A 20,604-nucleotide genomic window follows, 5' to 3' on the forward strand; every position below is an offset into this window, starting at 1 on the left:
TTTCAGTATCAGATTTCCAAGTTACTTTTTAAAAAATGCTTCAGAAAGCCTTTAAAACCATAGTGTGTGGAACTTCTGTTCTTGTATTTGTTTGTTGCAATATTTCATCCTGTTGCATACTGTGAGAAAAAAAAAATTATCATGTGACTAAATACTTTTATACATACTGTTTCAAAGTCAAGAATGGCCAGAAAAAGTAGGCGGTCTCTCATATCACATGTTTTGCATGTGCAGTTTTTATTTATTGTTAAATTATTTTTCCAAATTTCAAATTGTACAATGCTTGGGAAGAAATTTGACAACACATTTCTCAGAGTACACTTTATTAAAGCTACTTTTCCAGAAAATACATTCAGTACTTATGCTAATACAGGAACAAACTTGAGTTCATAAGCCTTTGAAATTTTTAAGTAATCTTCAATGATGCTGATCAGGGAATTCTTTCATTGGTGGAATTACTTCTCCAGTCTCCACAATTGTATCACCCTAGGAAAACAAAGATATATTTAGTAGAAAAATCTTAAGTCTGCAGAGGTGATGGTTCTTTCTGTTGCATGTTGGTCAGACCTCACATGGAAAAATCTAGTTGAGCTCTGGCATTCACTTCAAAAGAGACAAAGTAGAAGCTGTCTAAAAGTGAACAACAGTATTCAAAATCTTAAGATACAAGTAAATAGGAGAAATTTCACTCATAAACAAAATAATCAGAAAGGACATGAAAGTTGTGTTTTCCAAGTGATAAAAGGTTCTCCAAGTCTGGCGTCCCCAATCCCGGGGCCTCGGACCAGTATTGGTCTGCAGCCTGTTAGGAACCAGACTGTATAGCAGGGGCTGGGGGTAGGGGGGGGCATGTTTTGAAAACAAACGAAGCTTATTCTGTATTTACAGCGGCTCCCCATCACTCACATCACCACATAAGCTCCACCTCCTGTCAGATCTGCAGTAGCATGAGATTCTCTTAAGAGCATGAACCCTACTGTAAAATGTGCGTGCAAGGGATCTAGGTTGCTTGCTCCTTATGAGAATCTAATGCCTGATGATCTGAGGTGGAGCTGAAGGGGTGATGCTAGCACTGGGGAGCACCTACAAATACAGATTATCATTAGCAGAGAGGTTTGACTGCACAGAGACCATAATAAATCAATTGCTTGGAGACCCATATCAAAACTCTATCAGTAAGTGGCAAGTGACAATTAAGCTGCATCTAGTAGCAGGCTTTATAGTGGCAAGTAAGCATCTTCAATTGTAAAGCTGCATCTTGTGGCAGGCTTTATAGGAGCAAGTGAGTTGATGTACTTCAATTGTAGAGCTGTATCTGGTGGCAGGCTTTAAGTCAGAATCCAACACTTACATTAATCCACACATGGGCGGCCTGTATTTTATTTACCACTTCCATCCATGCCTCTTTCCCACACTGTGCACTTATCTCAGTCACAGTTTTGGTAAGCCACAAGCTAACCCTATCAAAAGTGAGTAAAAACCAAAAGTTGCTGGTAAGCTTCTTTGGAAGGGGGGAAAGACCCAACAATGAGACAGCAGAAGACTCTTAAGACTGCCAACAAAATAAAAGCTGCATTTAAAAGAAAATACCAAGAGTCCTACTTAAATTATGGTTCATTGCAACAGATGATTCACATTCTCCAAGCCCGCTTTGTATAACATGTGTTGACTGGCTATACAACGAAGCCATGAAACTTTCAAAACTGCTTCACCATGTGGAGACCAAGCACCCTGCATTAAAAGACAAGCCTTTGGAGACTTTCAAAAGAAAGATATAGAATAGATATAGAAAAGAATAGGGGCTCTCCAGGTCTGTTATGAGCCAAAAAAAATTTAAAAAAATAAAAAAAAAGTAAAGAAAAGAATAGGGGCAATTATTGAAGGCCACCACTTCATCTAATGTGTCTGCATTAAGAGCATCATTCTTAGTGGCTAACTACATTGCTAAAGCTAAGCAGCCCTTTACTACTGGTGAAGAGTTGATCCTGCTTACTGCTAAGGATGTTTGCCATGAACTTTTAGGAAAGACTCTGGTTCAAGAGGTGGCACGTGTTCCTCTTTTGGCTAGCATCATAACTGGATGAGTTGATGAAATAGCAGACGATATTGAGGTACAACTGTTACAGAGGATTAATGAGTCACTGTGGTACACAATCCAGGTTGGCAAGTCTACTGATGTTGACAACAAAACAACAATGCTCATCCTTTTGTGATACATTTTTCAGGAGGATGTGCATAAGGATATGTTATGTGCATTTTGTTGCCAACCAACACCACAGCTACAGATCTATTCAAGTCTTTGAATAATTACATATCAGGAAAATTAAATCGGTCATTTGATGTCAGTATATGCCAGATGGAATAGCTGCCATGACTGGACAGCTTTCCGGTTTCACTACTCGGGTCAAGGTGGCTGCTTCTGAATGTGATTCTACCCACTGTGTCATCCATTGAAAAATGCTGGCTAACTGAAAAAGGTCACCTGAACTAAACACCTTGCAGGATGTGATTAAAATTATCAACCACATTAAAGTACATGCCCTTAATTCACATCTGTTCACGCTGCTCTGTGAAGACTCAGAGCACACAAGTCTTCTCTTAAACACAGAAGTGAGATAGCTTTCTAAAGGTAAATCACTGGCCAGAGTTTCTGAGATACAAGAGCCGCTCCAGAGATTTCTTTTAGAAAAACAGTCACCACTGGCAGCACATTTCAGTGACATAGAATGGGTTGCAAAACTTGCTTACTTGTGTGACATATTCAACCTGCTCAATGAACTCAATCTGTCACTTCAGGGGAGAATGACAACTGTGTTCAAGTCGGCAGATAAAGTACTGCATTCAAAGCCAAACTGGAATTATAGGGATGATGAGTGAACATTGGCATTTTTAACATTAGCAGAGATTTTTAAAGAGACTAAGCCAGCTGGTGCATGATTATCTATCTTAGCTTTCAGAAGAGTCTGAACATTATTTCCCAACCACAAAAGACCTCCAAACTGGGAAGGAATGGATCCACAACCCATTTGTGAATAAGCCAATGAATCAACTTTGTCCGTGCTAGAAGAGAATCAACTGCTTGAGATCGCAAATGACAGTGGCCTTAAAAGTATGTTTGAGACAACTTCAAATCTCCATACGTTCTGGATTTAGGTCAAGGCAGAATATCCTGAGATTGCCACAAAAGCACTGAAAAGCCTGCTTCCATTTCCAACATCCCATCTTTGTGAAGCAGGGTTTTCTGCAGTGACAGCAACCAAAATGAGATTACAGGACATAAGCAACACAGTTCGGGTGTCACTATTTCCCATCACCCCAAATTGGACCGTCTAGGACAACAGACTCAGGGCTCCCATTGATTATGTATTATGTCGAGTTACATAACGATTTCATTATATATTACAATGTAGTAATAATAAAGTGCACAGTAAATGTAATGTGCTTGAATCATCCTGAAACCATCCCCACTTCCCCCCAGTCCATGGAAAAATTGTATTCCACGAAACCAGTCCCTGGTGCAAAAAGGTTGAGGACTACTGCTTGCAGTAAGAAAGGGATAATCTTTATTTTGCATGGCCCCAAGAAATAAATGCCCTAGAAAGAACCTGCAGGGAAAGATCTATAGTTCAATACAAGGAGGGGATATATTCCCAGTAACTGAATGATATATTCCCAGTAACTGAGCAACCATCAGTTTTCTATTGGGCTTATATAAGAACTTTGGCTGTGCAGCTGGTCCAGGTTATCCTTTCAAACCTAGAAATAGTGTGTGGTGGTCAAAAGGTAATGGGCTCTGAAACCAGAACCAAGTGGTGAGAATTTTGGAACCTCCAACTAACAAGCTGCATAATTTTAGGCAGATTACTTAGCTTCAGTTTCAGCCAGTTTTTTTTTTTTTGAGACAGAGTCTCACTCTGTTGCCCGGGCTACAGTGCCATAGTGTCAGCCTAGCTCACAGCAACCTCAAACTCCTGGGCTCAAGCAATCCTCCTGCCTCAGCCTCCTGAGCAACTGGGAGGGACTACAGGCATGCGCCACCATGCCCGGTAATATATATATATATATGTGTGTGTGTGTATATATATATTTATTTATTTATTTATTTTTTAGTTGTCCAGCTAATTTGTTTCTATTTTTTTTTAGTAGATACAGGGTCTCACTCTTGCTCAGCCTGGTCTTGAACTCCTGAGCTCAAACAATCCTCCCGCCTTGGCCTCCCAGAGTGCTAGGATTATAGGCGTGAGCCACTGCACCCAGCCTCAGCCATGTGTTTAAGATAATATTAATAGATTCTGTCAGCCTGGCAGTCCTTGAATGACTGGATAGAACAGAATTATCCCCATTCCACATCTGCCATTCCCTAAGCTGGTACTGAGATTATCTGATGAAGAAATAAATTTGTATTATATTTAAGCCACTATACATTTGGGGGACAATTTGTTACCACAGCTAGCATTATCTTAACACAGAAATTAGAGCCTTGAAGTGGTACTATTGCTGCTGTAATGAAAACTGGTGCACTAGTTTAGTAGTCTGGTGGCAAAGATACAGGCACTGGAGGCTAAGAGATGGAAATAAAAGGCAGTGGCAAGCTATTTAACAAAAATGTTTCCTAAATACTTGGAAGCAGACTGCCTAATGAGCTTAAGGTTCAGGGAAAAGTAACTGAAAAAACAGTTATAGTACATGTTTAGATACTACTGGCTGCCTTGGGAATATACTTCAAGAAGCATTAGCTCAGGGAAGAAAATAGCTGATTTGAGAAAAAAAAATTAAAAATGGAGAGAATCTAAAAATAGGGGACCTTGTAGTATTGGAAAATCAAATTGCTTCTGAATCCCTGAACAGGAAGAGTTAACATGAGACTGAGCAACAGAAGCCCAATAAAACTCAATAGAGTAACTCAGACTTATGGCAAAAATAAGATTAAAATGAAGGTGAACTAGTCTGCGTCAGCTGGCCTCCACATAGCTGCCACTGAGTTGACTGAGGCAGATGCATGCATAAGGACAAAGAAATGAAGAGTTGATAGCTACATATAGAAAGAATAAATACTGGCATGAGGAATTGACTAGAAGCAAACAGATTAGACGCCTACCAAGTATTTTTCTTTTCATGCCTACCAAATGTTGAGGGAAATGGATGTGCAAAGAAACCAAACCCACACACTACAAAATCCTGTGAATGTTTCAAATTAAAACCACCTCTGGCACTCAACCTTCTGTGAGCAGGAGGCAGATTTTGAAGGCTGTACAACCCCTAAGGAGGGCATGCCCATTTAGATGTCATCTAGGTTGATAATGAAAAAGAAAGAACCCCACTGTGGACAGAACCAGGGACCAAGAATAACAATGGACAAAGGTGTTTCTTCCAGAAAACAGTATCAGTGTCTACTCAAGTAACTTCCCACACACAGAGGGGTTAGGAGTAACTACTGGAATTTCAGAATTGCCAAGAACCAGTTGACTGCTGTGCTAGCCATATTCTACCAATGAGCAGTGGGTGTGGGTGGGGAACAGGGGATACAGTTAACTTGCCTCCTTAGTTCACTGATCCTCAAATCAAGAAAAGTCACATCTAAACCTGACATACTATTAATATTGTGCATCCTCTGGAGATCTTGGATTTGATGCTGGTTGCAATGATGGAATAAGATTTTGGGATTTCTCCCTAAGAAAGGGACTAAGCATATTATATGTGTGGGAAGAAAGCAAAGAGCTATTTGGTAACTAGAAGGATGGACTGTGGCAGAGACTCCATGCATGGGAGTATGGGAAATAATAAAGATCATATAGATATTTGGACAATGAGAACAAGTTCTGGCCAATAGACTTGGAGCAGAAGTGATGTATGCTACTTCCAAGCTTGGACCTTATAATCATCCCCTGTGATGGTCAGCCCTCTCTTCCCCTACCATGATCTTAGAAGCCTCATGTTCCAGAGGCACAGCTATAAGATTGAGGAGGATCACTTGATCTACACTAGTCTGTGATGTCAGCAAAAAATAAACCTTTGTTTTATTAAGCCACTGAAATTTGGTAATTTGTTTAACCACCTATCCTATTCTAAAACATGTATAAAAATGAACATACTTCAGTTCCTCAAAAGGGAAGATTCTGAAAGGGTTCAATGGCAAAAGGCTCAATGGCAAAGAAACAGGAAAGAACCATAGTGGCAAAAAACCAGACATAGGAGAAATGCTACAGAATCACTGATGTGGACTTCTGAATACAGCCCTCCTTTTCCTTTGAACAATAATGACAAGATAAATAAATGATAAGCATATAAATGGGACACTAAATAAATATAAATTACCCAACTGGTGAAACCAGGAAGATAATTTCCTGTTCTGAGACTACATAGGTCCAGGCACACATCACTTACATACAATGAGATAAAGAAATTCCCTACTATTTTCTAAAGCAGGGTCACAACTGGGATGATCAATTTTGGTGGTTCCCTCTAAAAATTCCCTCGTTGAATAGATAGTGATTATTGTAACTATGTCATTTGATTGAAGCAAGAATCAACACTAAGTTTTGTTTTTAAAATTACAGAATTTAGAGATTTGGTAGTTCATTATCTGTGATTAGAAATAGACAAGAACATAACATGTATTTTACTATGCTAAAAAATAACCACACAAATAGCCAGTAAAAATACCGACTACTGAGTAATCTTTTAATGCTGAAAGAACTTACTTTAAATTAGCATTATGGCTTACATATTCATAACATAAATTTTAAAACAAATATCAATGGATTTTAAATTTACAGATGGAATGGGTAAGGTCAAACCTTGAAAATGAGGTACAAAGCCACAGAAATAATAATAGAAATTCAGTTGTTGTCACCATGCTTGGGTATATCTGGCTGCTCAGGCTCATGCCCTAAGTCTTTTACCCAGCATGAAACAGGACACCAGTGAAAACCGTTACTATTTTCAACTTACTTTAGGGCAATCAAGTCACAAAACAAGTGTTACAGACAGGATGAAAATGAATGGGCCCACTTCCCATTTTCAACTGTTATTGCTACCTCACACTATTTCTTTTTTTTTTTTTTAATGAGTATACATGAAACAGGCACATAAACTGACAGCAAGAAGAAAGGAACATTTTAATCTAATAATCACTAGGAGGGAGGGAAAGGAGAAAAATAATGTACAAAAGAAAAATCAGAGAATTTTTAAGACTTACTGGGAATATTCTGGGCTTCCTTTCAACGATGGCATATGGTTGTGTCTGAAATAAAAATAAGTCTGTATTAATTATGAGTTAGAGTTTCTTCTGAAAATAAAACAGGTCATATCCCAAATTTTAACTTAAGCCCCAAACTTTCACGGAACTTTAGACTCACACATCCAACTGTTTACGCAACATCTCTACTTGGCTATCAAATAGGCATCTCAAACTTAACCAGGTCCAATACTTAATTATCCCCCAGCCCCAAACTGCTCCTCCCCAAGTTCCCTACCTCAGTAAATGGTACTTTCATTCTCCCAGTTACAAAAGCCAAAAATCTTAACTCCTCAGCAAAGCCTGTTGGTTCAACCTTGAGAATATATCCTGAATCCAACTGCTTCTTATCACCTATAGTACCACCACCCTTGCCAAGCCTCTATCACATTCTCACCTGGACTACCACAATTGCACCTAGTACCTTCCTGCTTCCACCTGTGCCCTCCTACAGTCTATTCAATACACTACAGAGTACAGTGATCTTTTTAAGACGTATCACTCCTCTGCTCAAAGCTTCATAAATCTTATAGAAAAAGTCAAAGTCTTGCTACCTCACACTATTTCCTGCCATTTCAAACTTTTTTTTGAGACAGAATCTCACTGTGTTGCCCAGGCTAGAGTGCCGTGGCATCAGCCTAGCTTACAGCAACCTCAATCTCCTGGGCTCAAGTGATCCTCCTGCCTCAGCCTCCCAAGTAGCTGGGACTACAGGCATGCGCCACCATGCCCGGCTATTTTTTTCTATATATTTTTAGTTGGCCAATTAATTTCTTTCTATTTTTTTAGTAGAGATGGGGTCTCACTCTTGCTCAGGCTGGTTTTGAACTCCTGACCTTAAACGATCCTCCTGCCTCGGCCTCCCAGCCATTTCAAACTTTAAAAATGAGGTACAAAGCCATAGGAAATGAGAGTTTGTAAATAATAACAAATTCAGTTGCTGTCCTCATGCTTGGGTATGTCTGCTATGATCTCTAAGATCCCATGATCTAGCCCTTGCCTCTCTCTCTGATCTATCATTCTTTCCCTCACTCACTGTACTGTAGCCACAGCAACTCCCATGTTATTAGTCCAATCAGTAAAATCTACTTGTCCCTCAGAGCCTGGTACTTCATGATTACTCAAAATGCTCTTCTAAATATCCTCATTTCATTTGTTTCTCTTTAAATATCACTTCCTCTGAGAGGCCTAATTAAAATAGCAGCCCCTATCATTCTCTAGTCTTTTACCCTGCTTAATTTTTTTTCTATAGACTTGATCTATAACATAATATACTTCTTTATTACCAGTCTCTAAAACTAGAATAAACATTTCATAAGGGCAGGGCTCAATCTACTTGTTCACTGCTGTATCCGTGTTTAGAACAGTGCCTTGTACACAGAAGATGCTAAATAAATTTTTGTTGAATAAATGTACTTTTTAAGCATATACATCTGGTCAGGCACAGTGGCTTATGATTCAGGTTATGTACTTTTGGCAGATATATCACAAAATTAACACTGTTTTCTTCTTATTGCATCCTATCAGGTAGTATATAATTTCAGTTTGATAATGTTAATTTAGATTTCTTGACTAAGGTGTTGTCTGCCCAAATTCTCCACTGCAAAGAGATTCTTTTTCCCATTGTAACAAATAAGTACTTTGAAGATAAGCATTTTAACATTAATATTAGCATCCTTTGATGTTCCTTGGCTTAAATATTACTATGATTCTCGAATGGCGATTTTTACAATTCTATCATTCTTTGCCCATTTATGATTTAGCAAATTGTACCAAAAAAGCTTGCTTTTCTACTCATTTATTAAGTCATTTATTTACTTATATCACTTTGCACTCATGGATTCTCATTTATTCAACTGACTCTCATCTATTACTATCATTATTTATTTTGATATTCAAATTGTCTCAGTGGGAGTCCCTGCAAGCTGACTCTGTCCTTTTGATATGTCCCCATCATTCTTTTAGCACTTCTTTACTTTCTGGCACAACAATATGTTGCAACCTCATCTTATACTTTCCCAGCCCTGGAATCAGCCACTTTTCCAAGGAGCTGTAGATCATTGCAGTGGATAATTATATTTAGAAAGTAAGAACCGGTGTGCTAATTACCAAGGGCTGGTAACGTTCCCAGGCCCTCTCAGTGGACAGAGCTAGAGAATATGTATATACAAACACTCATCCACATTTACATCTATATTTATTTCTGTATCTCTCAATACATACTAAAAACTATGAGTTCACACCAATACCTCCAATTCTATTCTGCCATGCCACCACAAGGTTTACTCCCTTTTCACATACATAACTCTTTTCCAACAGTGAGAATCCTAGATCCCATTATCATCAACATATGTACTTAACAGGCATACCTAATTTTATTGGCCTTCACACATATTGTGATTTTTGACAAATTGAAGGTTTGTGGTAACCCTGAGATAGCAAGTCTGTCAGTGCCATTTTCCAACAGCATGTGCTCACTTTGTGTCTCTGTGTGATGTTCCAGTAATTCTTGCAATATCTCAAACTTTTTCATTATTATTATCTGTTATGATCATCTGTGACTAGTGATCTTTTTTTTTTTTTTTTTTTTTTTTTTGCAATCACACAAGAGGAGGTTTATTTTCTGGCTAGCCAGGGTCCAAGCCCCAGAGCACCAACACAGTGGCCACTCTTGCAGGCAAGGACCTGTGACTAGTGATCTTTGATTGTCACTATTCTAAATTTTCTGAAGTGCCATGAACTGTGCCCAAAGATGGCAAACTTAATTAATAAATGTTCTGCCGGGTGCGGTGGCTCACGCCTGTAATCCTAGCTCTTGGGAGGCCGAGGCGGGTGGATTGCTCAAGGTCAGGAGTTCAAAACCAGCCTGAGCAAGAGCAAGACCCCGTCTCTACTATAAATAGAAAGAAATTAATTGGCCAACTGATATATATATAAAAAATTAGCCGGGCATGGTGGCGCATGCCTGTAGTCCCAGCTACTCGGGAGGCTGAGGCAGAAGGATCGCTCGAGCCCAGGAGTTTGAGGTTGCTGTGAGCGAGGCTGACGCCACGGCACTCACTCTAGCCTGGACAACAAAGCGAGACTTTGTCTCAAAAAAAAAAAAAAAAATATATATATATATATATATATATATATATATATATATAAATAAATAAATAAATGTATGTATGTATGTATGTATGTATGTTCTGACTGCTCTACCAACTGGCCATTCCCTGTCTCTCTCCCTCTCTTTGGGCCTTCCTATTCCCTGAGACACAACAATATTGAAATGAGGACAACTAATGATCCTACAATGGCCTCTAAGTGTTCATGTAAAAAGAAGAGTCACACATTTCTCACTTTAAATCAAAAGATAGAAATGGCCGGGCGTGGTGGCTCACGCCTGTAATCCTAGCACTCTGGGAGGCCGAGGCAGGCGGATTGCTCTAGGTCAGGAGTTCGAAACCACCCTGAGCAAGACCCCGTCTCTACTAAAAATAGAAAGAAATTAATTGACCAACTAAAAATATATATACAAAAAAAAAAAAAATAGCCGGGCATGGTGGCGCATGCCTGTAGTCCCAGCTACTTGGGAGGCTGAGGCAGGAGGATCACTTGAGTCCAGGAGATTGAGGTTGCCGTGAGCTAGGCTGACGCCACCGCACTCACTCTAGCCTGGGCAACAAAGTGAGACTCTGTCTCCAAAAAAAAAAAAGATAGAAATGTCCCTTAATATTTTGAAATTAAACAGAAAAAAAGTTTAGTGAAGAAGACACGATGAAACCAAGATAGGCAGAAAAAGCTAGGCCTCTTACACCAAATGGCCAACTGTGAATGCAAAGAAAATACTCTTGAAGGAAATCAAAAGTCCTATACCAGTGAACGTAAGAATGATAAGATAGCAAAACAATCTTATTGCTAATATGCTAATATAAGGAAAGTCTGCACAGATCAAATAAGCCTCAACATTCCCTTAAGCCAAAGTCTAATTCATAGCAAGGCCCTAACTCTCTCCAATTCTATGAAGGTTGAGACAGGTTAGGAAGCTGCAGAAGAAAAGTTGGAAGTGATAAGGGTGTCCCTGTAGTCTCAGCTACTTAGAAGGCTGAGGCAGGAGGATGTCTTGCATCCAGGAGTTTGAGGCTGTAGTACCCTATGATGGTACCTGTGAAATACCCAATGTACTCCAGCCTGAGCAACACAGTGAAATCTCATCTCTAAAAATAAATAAATTTTTATTTAGATTTTAAAATAAAGAAAAGTTGGAAGCTAGAGGACAGTTCATGAGGAAAAGAGGAAAGAAGCCATTTCCCTAACATAAAAGTGCAAGGTAAACCAGCAAGTTATCCAAAAGCTATAACTAAGATCACTGATGAAGGTGGCTACACTAAACAATAGATTTTCAATGTAAGCAATAGCTCTCTCATGGAAAAAGATGCCATCTAGTACTTTCATGGCTAGAGAGAAGTCAATGTCTGGCTTCAAAGCTTTAAATGTCAGGCTGACTCTCCTAGGACCCTTAAGAATTATGCTGAATCTACCTTACCTGTGTTCTATAAATGGAAGAAAAAAACCTGGATCACAGCACATCTGTTTACAGCATGGTTTACTCAATATTTTAAGCCCTCTGTTGAGACCTACTTCTCAGAAAAAAAGATTTCTTTCAAAATATTACTGCTCATTGACAATGTACCCAGGTACTCCAACAGCTCTGGAGATGTACAAGGAGATTAATGTTATTTACATGCCTGCTAACACAACATCCATTCTGCAGCCCATAGATCAAGGAGTAATTTCAACTTTTACACCTTATTCATTAAGAAAAACATTTCATCAGATACTATTTGCCATGTAAAAGAAAAAAAAAAAGAAACATTTCATAGGACTATAGCTGCCACAGGTAGTGATTCCTCTGATGGATCTGGGCAAAGTAAATTGAAAACCTGGAAATTATTTACCATTCTAGGTACCATTGAGAACATTTGTAATACACAGGATGAGGTCAAAATATCAACACAAACAGGAGTTTAAAAGAAATTGATTTTAACCCTCATGGATAAATTTGAGGGGTTCAAGACTTCAGTGGAGGAAGGAACTGCAGATGGGGTTGAAACAGAAAGAGAACTAGAATTAGAAATGGAGCCTGAAGATGTGACTGAATTGCTAAAATCTCATGATAAAGCATGAAAAGATGAGGAGTTGCTTTTTATGGAAGAGCAGAGAAAGTGGTTTCTTGAGATGGAATCTACTCCTGGTGAAGATGCTATGAAGACTACTGAAATGACAACAAAAGATTAGACTACTACATAAAACACAGTTGATAAAACGTGGCATGGTTTGAGAGGACTGACTTCAATTTTGAAAGAAGTTCTACTGGGGGTAAAATGCTATCAAACTGCATTGCATGTTACAGAGAAATGTTTCATGAAAGGAAGAGTCCATGAATGTGACAAACTTCACTTTTGTCTATTTTAAGAAACTGCCACAATCACGCCAACCTCTTCAACCACCACCCTGATCAGTCAGCATTAACACTGAGGCAAGACCCTCCATACGCAAAAAGATTACAATTTGCTGAAGGCTCAGATAATCATTAGCATTTTTAAGCAATAAAGTATTTTTTAATTAAGGTATGTACATTAAATTTTTATACATAATGCTATTGCAAACTTAATAGACTAGAGCATAGTGTAAACATAACTTTTATATGCACTGAGAAACCAAAACATTCATGTGACCCACTTTACTGCAGTGGTCTGGAACTGAATTTGCAATATCTCTGAGGTATGCCTGTATTTGATCAATCTCTCTATATGTAACCAATCTCTTGTCACCACAACCATACCTCAGTAAGAACACCCTCCTCATCTCATTCAGGTTCTAAGTTACCACCTGCCTCATTGCCCCATATCACCCTTTCCCCCAAATATCCCCCCCCTCTGCTCAGGTTCCAATATCTTATACCAAGTTGGCTGCCACTGCTACTCCCCAAACAAGTGTGCTCACCCTCCTTCCCTGCAACTCACTCAGGATTTACCTACTATCCCTTATTTGGCATAAGAATGCCTTCCTCACTCTTTCGTGTCCCAATATTCCATGCTGGGCAGCCACCATTGCTCCCCCTGCCACACCACTGCCCAAAATGCATGCCCTCCTCACCCTACCTGGAATCCAATGCCCTGCACCAAACTGTGCTATCCCCTAAACTTTAAAAATTACAACTGGCTCAGTTCAATTAGCCCATGCAAGAGCTTTCAGAGTAAAAAGTTCCAGCTTTTGGACTCTAAAGACAGTTGTGAAAAATCAGATAAAATGAAGTAAAGAGAAATGAGATGACAATAACCTTTGTCTATTTTAAACTTTATCTTATACCAAATTTATGCTTTAAAAAAGGAGCAGAAATTCTTTTCTCCCTTCCTACTCAAGACCCCAAGTTTATACTAGTATTATTAGGTCAGCTACATTCTATCATTTCTATTAGGAAATGCATTTCAAGTTATAAACTAATATAAAGACAATTTTTTTGAAAAACCACACTTATTTAACTTTTTTTATTTTATTTTATTTCATTTATTTATTTATTTATTAAGACAGAGTCTAGTTTTGTTGCCCAGGCTAGAGTGAGTGCCATGGCGTCAGCCTAGCTCACAGCAACCTCAAGCTCCTGGGCTCAAGCAATCCTACTGCCTCAGCCTCCCGAGTAGCTGGGACTACTGGCATGTACCACCATGGCTGGCTAATTTTTTCTATATATTTTTAGTTGGCCAATTAATTTATTTCTATTTATAGTAGAGACGGGGTCTCGCTCTTGCTCAGGCTGGTTTTGAACTCCTGACCACAAGCAATCCGCCCGCCTCGGCCTCCCAGAGTGCTAGCATTATAGGTGTAAGCTACCTCGCCTGGCCTATTTAACTTTTATTAAACCTTTTACCTAAAAGGATTCAAAGTACTGCAAAATCAGTTTACAAGTGGCAGATTATTTCCGCAAGTATGAAGAAAATAAAGAAAATCCACACAGAAAATAATTTTGGACAATATTAAAAAGAAATTCTGAAAAGCACATACTTACAGTCACATGATACTTGAGATAATAATGAATAATCCAGACCGGTATAAGTACATGAGTAAAAGCAAAGAGACTGCGTTGGTATACCTTATAGACCTGGGGAAATAAACACATGCACAAAATAAATATATTCCTTTTTTTATGTTTGTGGCAGAAAAAAAAGTATCAGTGATATAACATGTCATGATTATTTTACATAGAAATGGTACATACTTCCTTACAATCTGTAGCAAACCTCATCCACTCAAATATTTTTACTAAATGTACAACCTGCCAGAAGATAGCTACAGAGTGTCCAGACCAAACCACACTTAAGATGAGTAGCATTTTGTAAGAGCAGAGTATGGCATTTATAGATGTAATACTTTTTTTTTAAAGACTTCTAAAAATATCCTTATTATAACTTTGTTAAAGATAAAACATAGCAAAAATAATGAAAGAATAATCTTAATGGATTTAACCACAGTAATCAAACCTACAGAATTTTTCTTGTAAAGTCATCTCCCTAATTTATCAATTTCAGATACCCACAATCAACACCACTTGCATCATTCTAGGAGTAAGGCAGAAAAGCTTGAGCACACTGGTGCTGGAAAAAGAATGTTTTTCATACTGAGATGGGGTATTCTAAACTCACTCTGAGATACCTTCTGACATACTATTTTAAAAGAGAAATAAACTAATGAAAATTTCCTATGGCAGCCAATTTAATTGAAATATCCCTATCCTTTTGGGAAAAGACAGGATAGAGTTTAAGTATTGTAACAGACATGATTATAGAAGACAACATTTACTCAAAGTAAAGTAAGATTAATTTTAACAAATGATTATTTACTTCCTGGATCACTGAATAATGAATGGTCTGTCAACTTTCAACCAGTGACTGCCAAAACCAACAGATAACATCAAGGATACAAAAGGTGAGAGGATTAAATGAGAAAGATTTGAATTTTAGGCTGGGTGCCGTGGCACGCTTGGAACCCTAGCACTCTGGGAGGATCACTTGAGCTCAGGAGTTCAAGACCAGCCTGAGCAAAAGCATTTTTTTCTGCTGAAAATAGAAAAAACTTGCCCCGAGTGGTGGCGCAGGCCTGTAGTCTCAGCTAACGGGAAGGCTGAAGCAAGATCCCTGGAGCCCAGGAGTTGGAGGATGCTGTGAGCTAAGCTGATGCCCTAGCACTCTAGCCCAGGCAACAGAGTGAGACTCTGTCTCAAAAAAAAAAAAAAAAAAAAAAGTTGAAGTTTACCACTATAAATAAGTATCTTACACCACTTTCTCAGAAAAATGTACATCAATTCTGTTGCAGTAGACTTTGTTGGACAATAAGTATATATACACACACACACACATATGTGGATTTCAACATGAACTCCTTCATTCCTAGCCCTGTGACCATAAGTGAATCGCTGAATGTGTAGCACACATTTAAAAGGAGAATTAGGAATAGTTTCTAGTTTACAGGAGTAAAGAAATGAAGTAACACATGTAAAACCCTTAGCAGAGCGCCAGGCACATAGCAAACACCCAAGTGTTACGTATCAGTATTATTACTATTATTATTAGCCAGTGTTGTAGGTAACAAAGTAATTCTGAGATGTAGCGTTCATCATCCATAATTGGTGTGATTTAATTAACATATCTCAAGAAAATACCCACAGATCCTGCAAATAAAGACAGTCCTTCAATGAATGATTTTCTTCACAATCTGGAAATGTCACTTTTTAATGAAACATTGTGTTAAAAGTACATAGTGGTGGTTTAGAAAGGTACCTCTTGAATATGACTCGCTTTTCATACCAACAGGACCCTGTCTCTAATGGTAATCACATGGAGCTATACCACCGGTTACGGGCAGTGTTACTTGGTCTCTAGAACCTCAATCTTAAAAGTTAGATAAGTACCCTCAAATATTAAAATCACAGAATTTTAACTCTGGTGAGTCTTTGGCTATTATCTGAGGGAAGATTTCTACAGTCGAAAGAGAACCAAACGTGCATGTAAAACCTAAGATTCGCCTCCTTCTCACTACACTTGACAGCCAAAAGGCATGATTCTCTCAAAGCCATACATGCTTCTGAACTCCTGACTCCAAGCCTCAGGACTCTTGCGACAGGACAGTGTCCCTGGGCACAGAGCCGTGTCAGTCCCTGGTGTGGCTGCAATGAGCGGACGTCCAGTGGCCTGGCTGGCGGCCGCGATGGGGTCTGTGTGTGGGGACCCGGGAGGTCCGTCACTCACCGTGTTCCTCCAGGGGCCTCCATTCTGCAAAAACTTATCCCAGAATGCCTCCACAGGCCACGGCTTCCGTGGGGGCAGCACTGGCTCCCGATGGCTCAGCTCCTGGTCTTTCAGCCATCGCCTTCTCAGCTCTCGCAGCTGCTGCAGCCGCAGTTTCTCATCCGGTGTGTACCCCGACATGTCGCCGCTGGTACCAAGGCAAAAGGACACGGCGCGCCCACGAACTAGGATCTTACCACTTAACGCGCACTTCCGACCCGAAAAAGCGACCTTGTGAGGACGCCTGGGAGCGACGCGCGGTTATGGCGTCACACCTTGGCGGCGACCCAAATTGCCCTCGGGGAAAGCAGGGTCCGGGCATGCGCAAAACCCTCCACCCAGCCCCTGCACCCACCCCGCTCTGTGTGCAGATTAGGAGCCGGTGGGAGTGCGAGGGCTCTTAGTTAAGGGGTAAGGGGAAAAAATGACATATAAGAAGAAAGTATGCGAATTCAAAGAGCTGGAGGTTTTGAAAACGAAGAACTTGTATACTGGGAGCAGGAAGGATGAGCATATGTATTTCAGTGACTATGATTACCATATGCAAAATTCTTTGGTTGCTTCTTCCACCTAGGAATTCCTTTCACATGACCTAGAGAGAGCCTGTGAAGATAGTTAAATCCAATTTCAAATCCCACCTGTGCGCTTAATGGGAAAGTGACCTTGAGTAGCTGTCTCAGTCTGTCCATCTGTACAAAGGAAGTAAAAAGCGTAGCTTAATATCTGGCATAATTACACAGATGCATTTACTCTTTCACACAGCAATCCCACTTCCAGGACTCTATCCCACAGATGTGGTAAAAATATTAAAGAGCATGCACGACTATGCACTGCAGTATTATTCATAATAGCAAAATACTGGGAATTACCCCCAAATTCCTCAGTAAAGGACTGGTTGAATGAGTTATAGTACAACTGTAAAAAAAGACAAAATTACAACAAATTTACTTTAAAGATCTTAATTGGCTTTTATTTGTGTTTCTAGAATTGAGCAACCATCTCATTCCATAAAGTAGAATGAGCTTTCTGATGAGCTGAGCAGAAGAGACTGACTTTATAGACAGAAAAAGGCCAAAGAAAGCAGAAACAGAGCGAAAAGCAGATGGATCATTTTAAATTTATTTTCCTTACTGGGTTAAAGCAGAAGTGACTTCCTCATTTTGCTGACTCAGGCTGACTAGAATTCCGTATTTTTTGGAAATTGGCCCATTTCAAAGTTTAATTTAGCGGGGTGTGTGGGGGGGGGTGGCTCACGACTGTAATCCTAGCACTCTGGGAGACCGAGGCGGGCGGATTGCTGGAGGTTAGGAGTTCAAAACCAGCCTGAGCAAGAGCAAGATCCCATCTCTACTATAAATAGAAAGAAATTAATTGGCCAACTAATATATATAGAGAAAAAATTAGCCAGGTATGGTGGCCCATGCCAGTAGTCTCAGCTACTCGGGAGGCTGAGGCAGAAGGATCACTTGAGCCCAGGAGTTTGAGGTTGCTGTGAGCTAGGCTGACGCCATGGCACTCACTCTAGCCTGGGCGACAAAGTGAGACTCTGTCTCAAAAAAAAAAAAACATTAAAAAATAAAATAAAATAAAATAAAATAAATAAAGTTATTCCAAAATAAATATTTTTTTTAAAAGGCCGGGCACGGTGGCTCACGCAAGGTCCGAAGTTTGAAACCAGCCTGAGCAACAGCCAGACCCGCCTCTACTATAAAAAGAAAGAAATTAATTGGCCAACTAATATATATGCAAAAAATTAGCCAGGCATAGTGGCACATGCCTGTAGTCCCAGCTACTTGGGAGGCTGAGGCAGCAGGATTGCTTGAGCCCAGGAGTTTGAGGTTGCTGTGAGCTAGGCTGACACCATGGCACTCACTCTAGCCTGGGCAACAAAGCGAGACTCTGTCTCAAAAAAAAAAAAAAATTGATTTGATTCAAAGTTCAATTTGATTATTTATGTGGCACTTAGAACAAGTGACTCTGTTGTGGGTTGGTCTGCTCTTCTGTGGCCTAGGTATGGGGCTAGGCCAAAACAATGGCCTCCTATAAATTTTATTTCACACAACAAAGCAATGGAATGCTAAAGCAGCGGTGAAAGTAATAAGAAAGAACTCTATATACAACTGTGGAGTGATCTCCAGAATATATTAAGTGAAAAAAAATTAATGGAAAGAAGCTTATATAGTATGCTATCTTTTATCCAAAAAGGAGAGGGTAGTGATATTATTAAATATATATACATATTTACTTAAATTTAAAAATAATGAAAATGAGGCTGAACGTGGTGCCCTTGCCTGTAATCCTGGCACTCTGGGAGCCTGAGGCAAGCGGATCGCTTGAGGTTCAGAAGTTCAAGACCAGCCTGAGCAAGAGTGAGACCTTGTCTCTACTAAAATTAGAAAAATATAGCCAGATGTGGTGGCACATGCTTCTAGCCCAGCTACTCCAGAGGCTGAGGCAGGAGAATCACTTGAGCCCAGGAGTTTGAGGTTGCTGTGAAGCTAGGCTGATGCCACAGCACTCTAGCCCAGGTGACAGAGTGAGACTCCATCTCAAAAAAAAGAAAAAGAAAAGAAAATGAAACAATTAAAAAAAATGTTTACCTATAGGGGAAGAAAGGAATAGGATGGAGGAGACAGAGATACAAGTTACACATCTCTGAAAATATCTTATTTCATAAATTTGACTTTAGAACCAAGTTCTATTTAATATTGTTAAATTAAATTTGGCTAGAGGATCCCTCTGTACTTTTTAGTCTTTATATAATGAACTGCAACCCAATTTAGTATGCTAACTAACTAAAAGCCTAATATAAGAGTATACCTTTGTAACAAATAGCTGAATCTCAGCCAATCATAGTAGCCAGGCTTCAGTTAATCACAGGCAGCCAAGAAATCAGACCATGTTCAAATAAGGAAAATGCCAAGTTGTAGCCAATCAGCTGTTTCTGTACCTCTGTTTTCTGTCCATAAATGCTGCCTGCCACTTTGTAGAGCAAAGCTCTCTGAACCTCCTCAGAATCTGAGGGTTACCTGATTCTCGAATTGTTCTTTGCTCAATTAAATTCTGCTAAATTTGTCTAAAGTTTTTATTTTAACAATATCATAACACAAAATTAAATTTACAAAAAAGCAGTCCCTAAAAATCAAGTAAAAATATGTAGCTCTAACTGATCTCCTTGGTGGCGTAATCTCAAAGGTACACACCATTCCAAATACAATGGCCCTGAGAACAACCTTGGGGGTAGGGGTGCCAACCCCCCACCTCAACCCTGTGCAGTCAAAATTCTGCATGTAATTTTTGACTCTCGAAAAACTTAACTAATAATAGACTACTACTGGCCAGAAGCCTTGCCAATAACAAACAGCTGATTAAAACATATTTTCTGTATGTATATAAATGAGATTTTTTACAATAAAATAAGCTAGAAGGGGCTGGATGAAGTGGCTCACACTTGTAATCCCAGCGCTTTGGTGAGGCTGAGGTGGGACAATCGCTTGAAGCCAGAAGTTCAAGACCAGCCTAAGCAACATAGTGAGACCTCCCATCTCTTCAAAAACAATTTTTTTAAAAAAGATTATACAGGTGTAGTGGCACACACCTATAGTCACAGCTACTCAGGAGGCTGAAGTAGTTGTATTGCTTGAGTTCAGGAGTTTGAGATTATAGTGAGCAATGATCGCAACTGCTCTCCAACCTGGGTGAAGGGCAAGACCCTATCTCTTTAAAAATGAGTTCAAACCTGTGTTGATCAAAGGTCAACTGTAACTTTAAACCATCAAATTATTGTAAGTCTGTCAAGTTTCAGTCTGAAATGTTGGTTCTTGGCGCACTCATCATCCAAGAACCGAAGAAGGCACCAAAGTGAGGCAAGCACAAAAACGAAGTTTATTGAAGAAAGAAAGATAGTATTATAAAGCAAGAGCAAGATATAGGTTAATAGAGCGTGATACATACACCATAGATGATGACTGGACCCATTGTCACAGCAAATGGAGAGGGAAAAGAAGGGGCCAAAAACGTGTTAGTTATTGTTTGCAT

General features: G+C 39.4%; 1 protein-coding gene across 1 annotated transcript; it reads right to left on the reverse strand.

Annotated features, from left to right (window-relative positions):
* Positions 1–306: 306 nt before the first annotated feature.
* Positions 307–16,838, reverse strand: NDUFB6 (NADH:ubiquinone oxidoreductase subunit B6). The gene is made up of 4 exons (XM_012764407.3): positions 16,528–16,838; positions 14,292–14,384; positions 7,199–7,243; positions 307–486 (listed from the first exon to the last, which is right to left on the reverse strand). Exons 1-4 carry the CDS (start codon positions 16,705–16,707, stop codon positions 418–420), a joined length of 387 nt encoding a protein of 128 aa, XP_012619861.1. The 5' UTR covers positions 16,708–16,838; the 3' UTR covers positions 307–417.
* Positions 16,839–20,604: the final 3,766 nt, after the last annotated feature.

Source organism: Microcebus murinus, chromosome 12, assembly GCF_040939455.1.
Source record: "Microcebus murinus isolate Inina chromosome 12, M.murinus_Inina_mat1.0, whole genome shotgun sequence".
Classification (NCBI taxonomy): Eukaryota; Metazoa; Chordata; class Mammalia; order Primates; family Cheirogaleidae; genus Microcebus; species Microcebus murinus.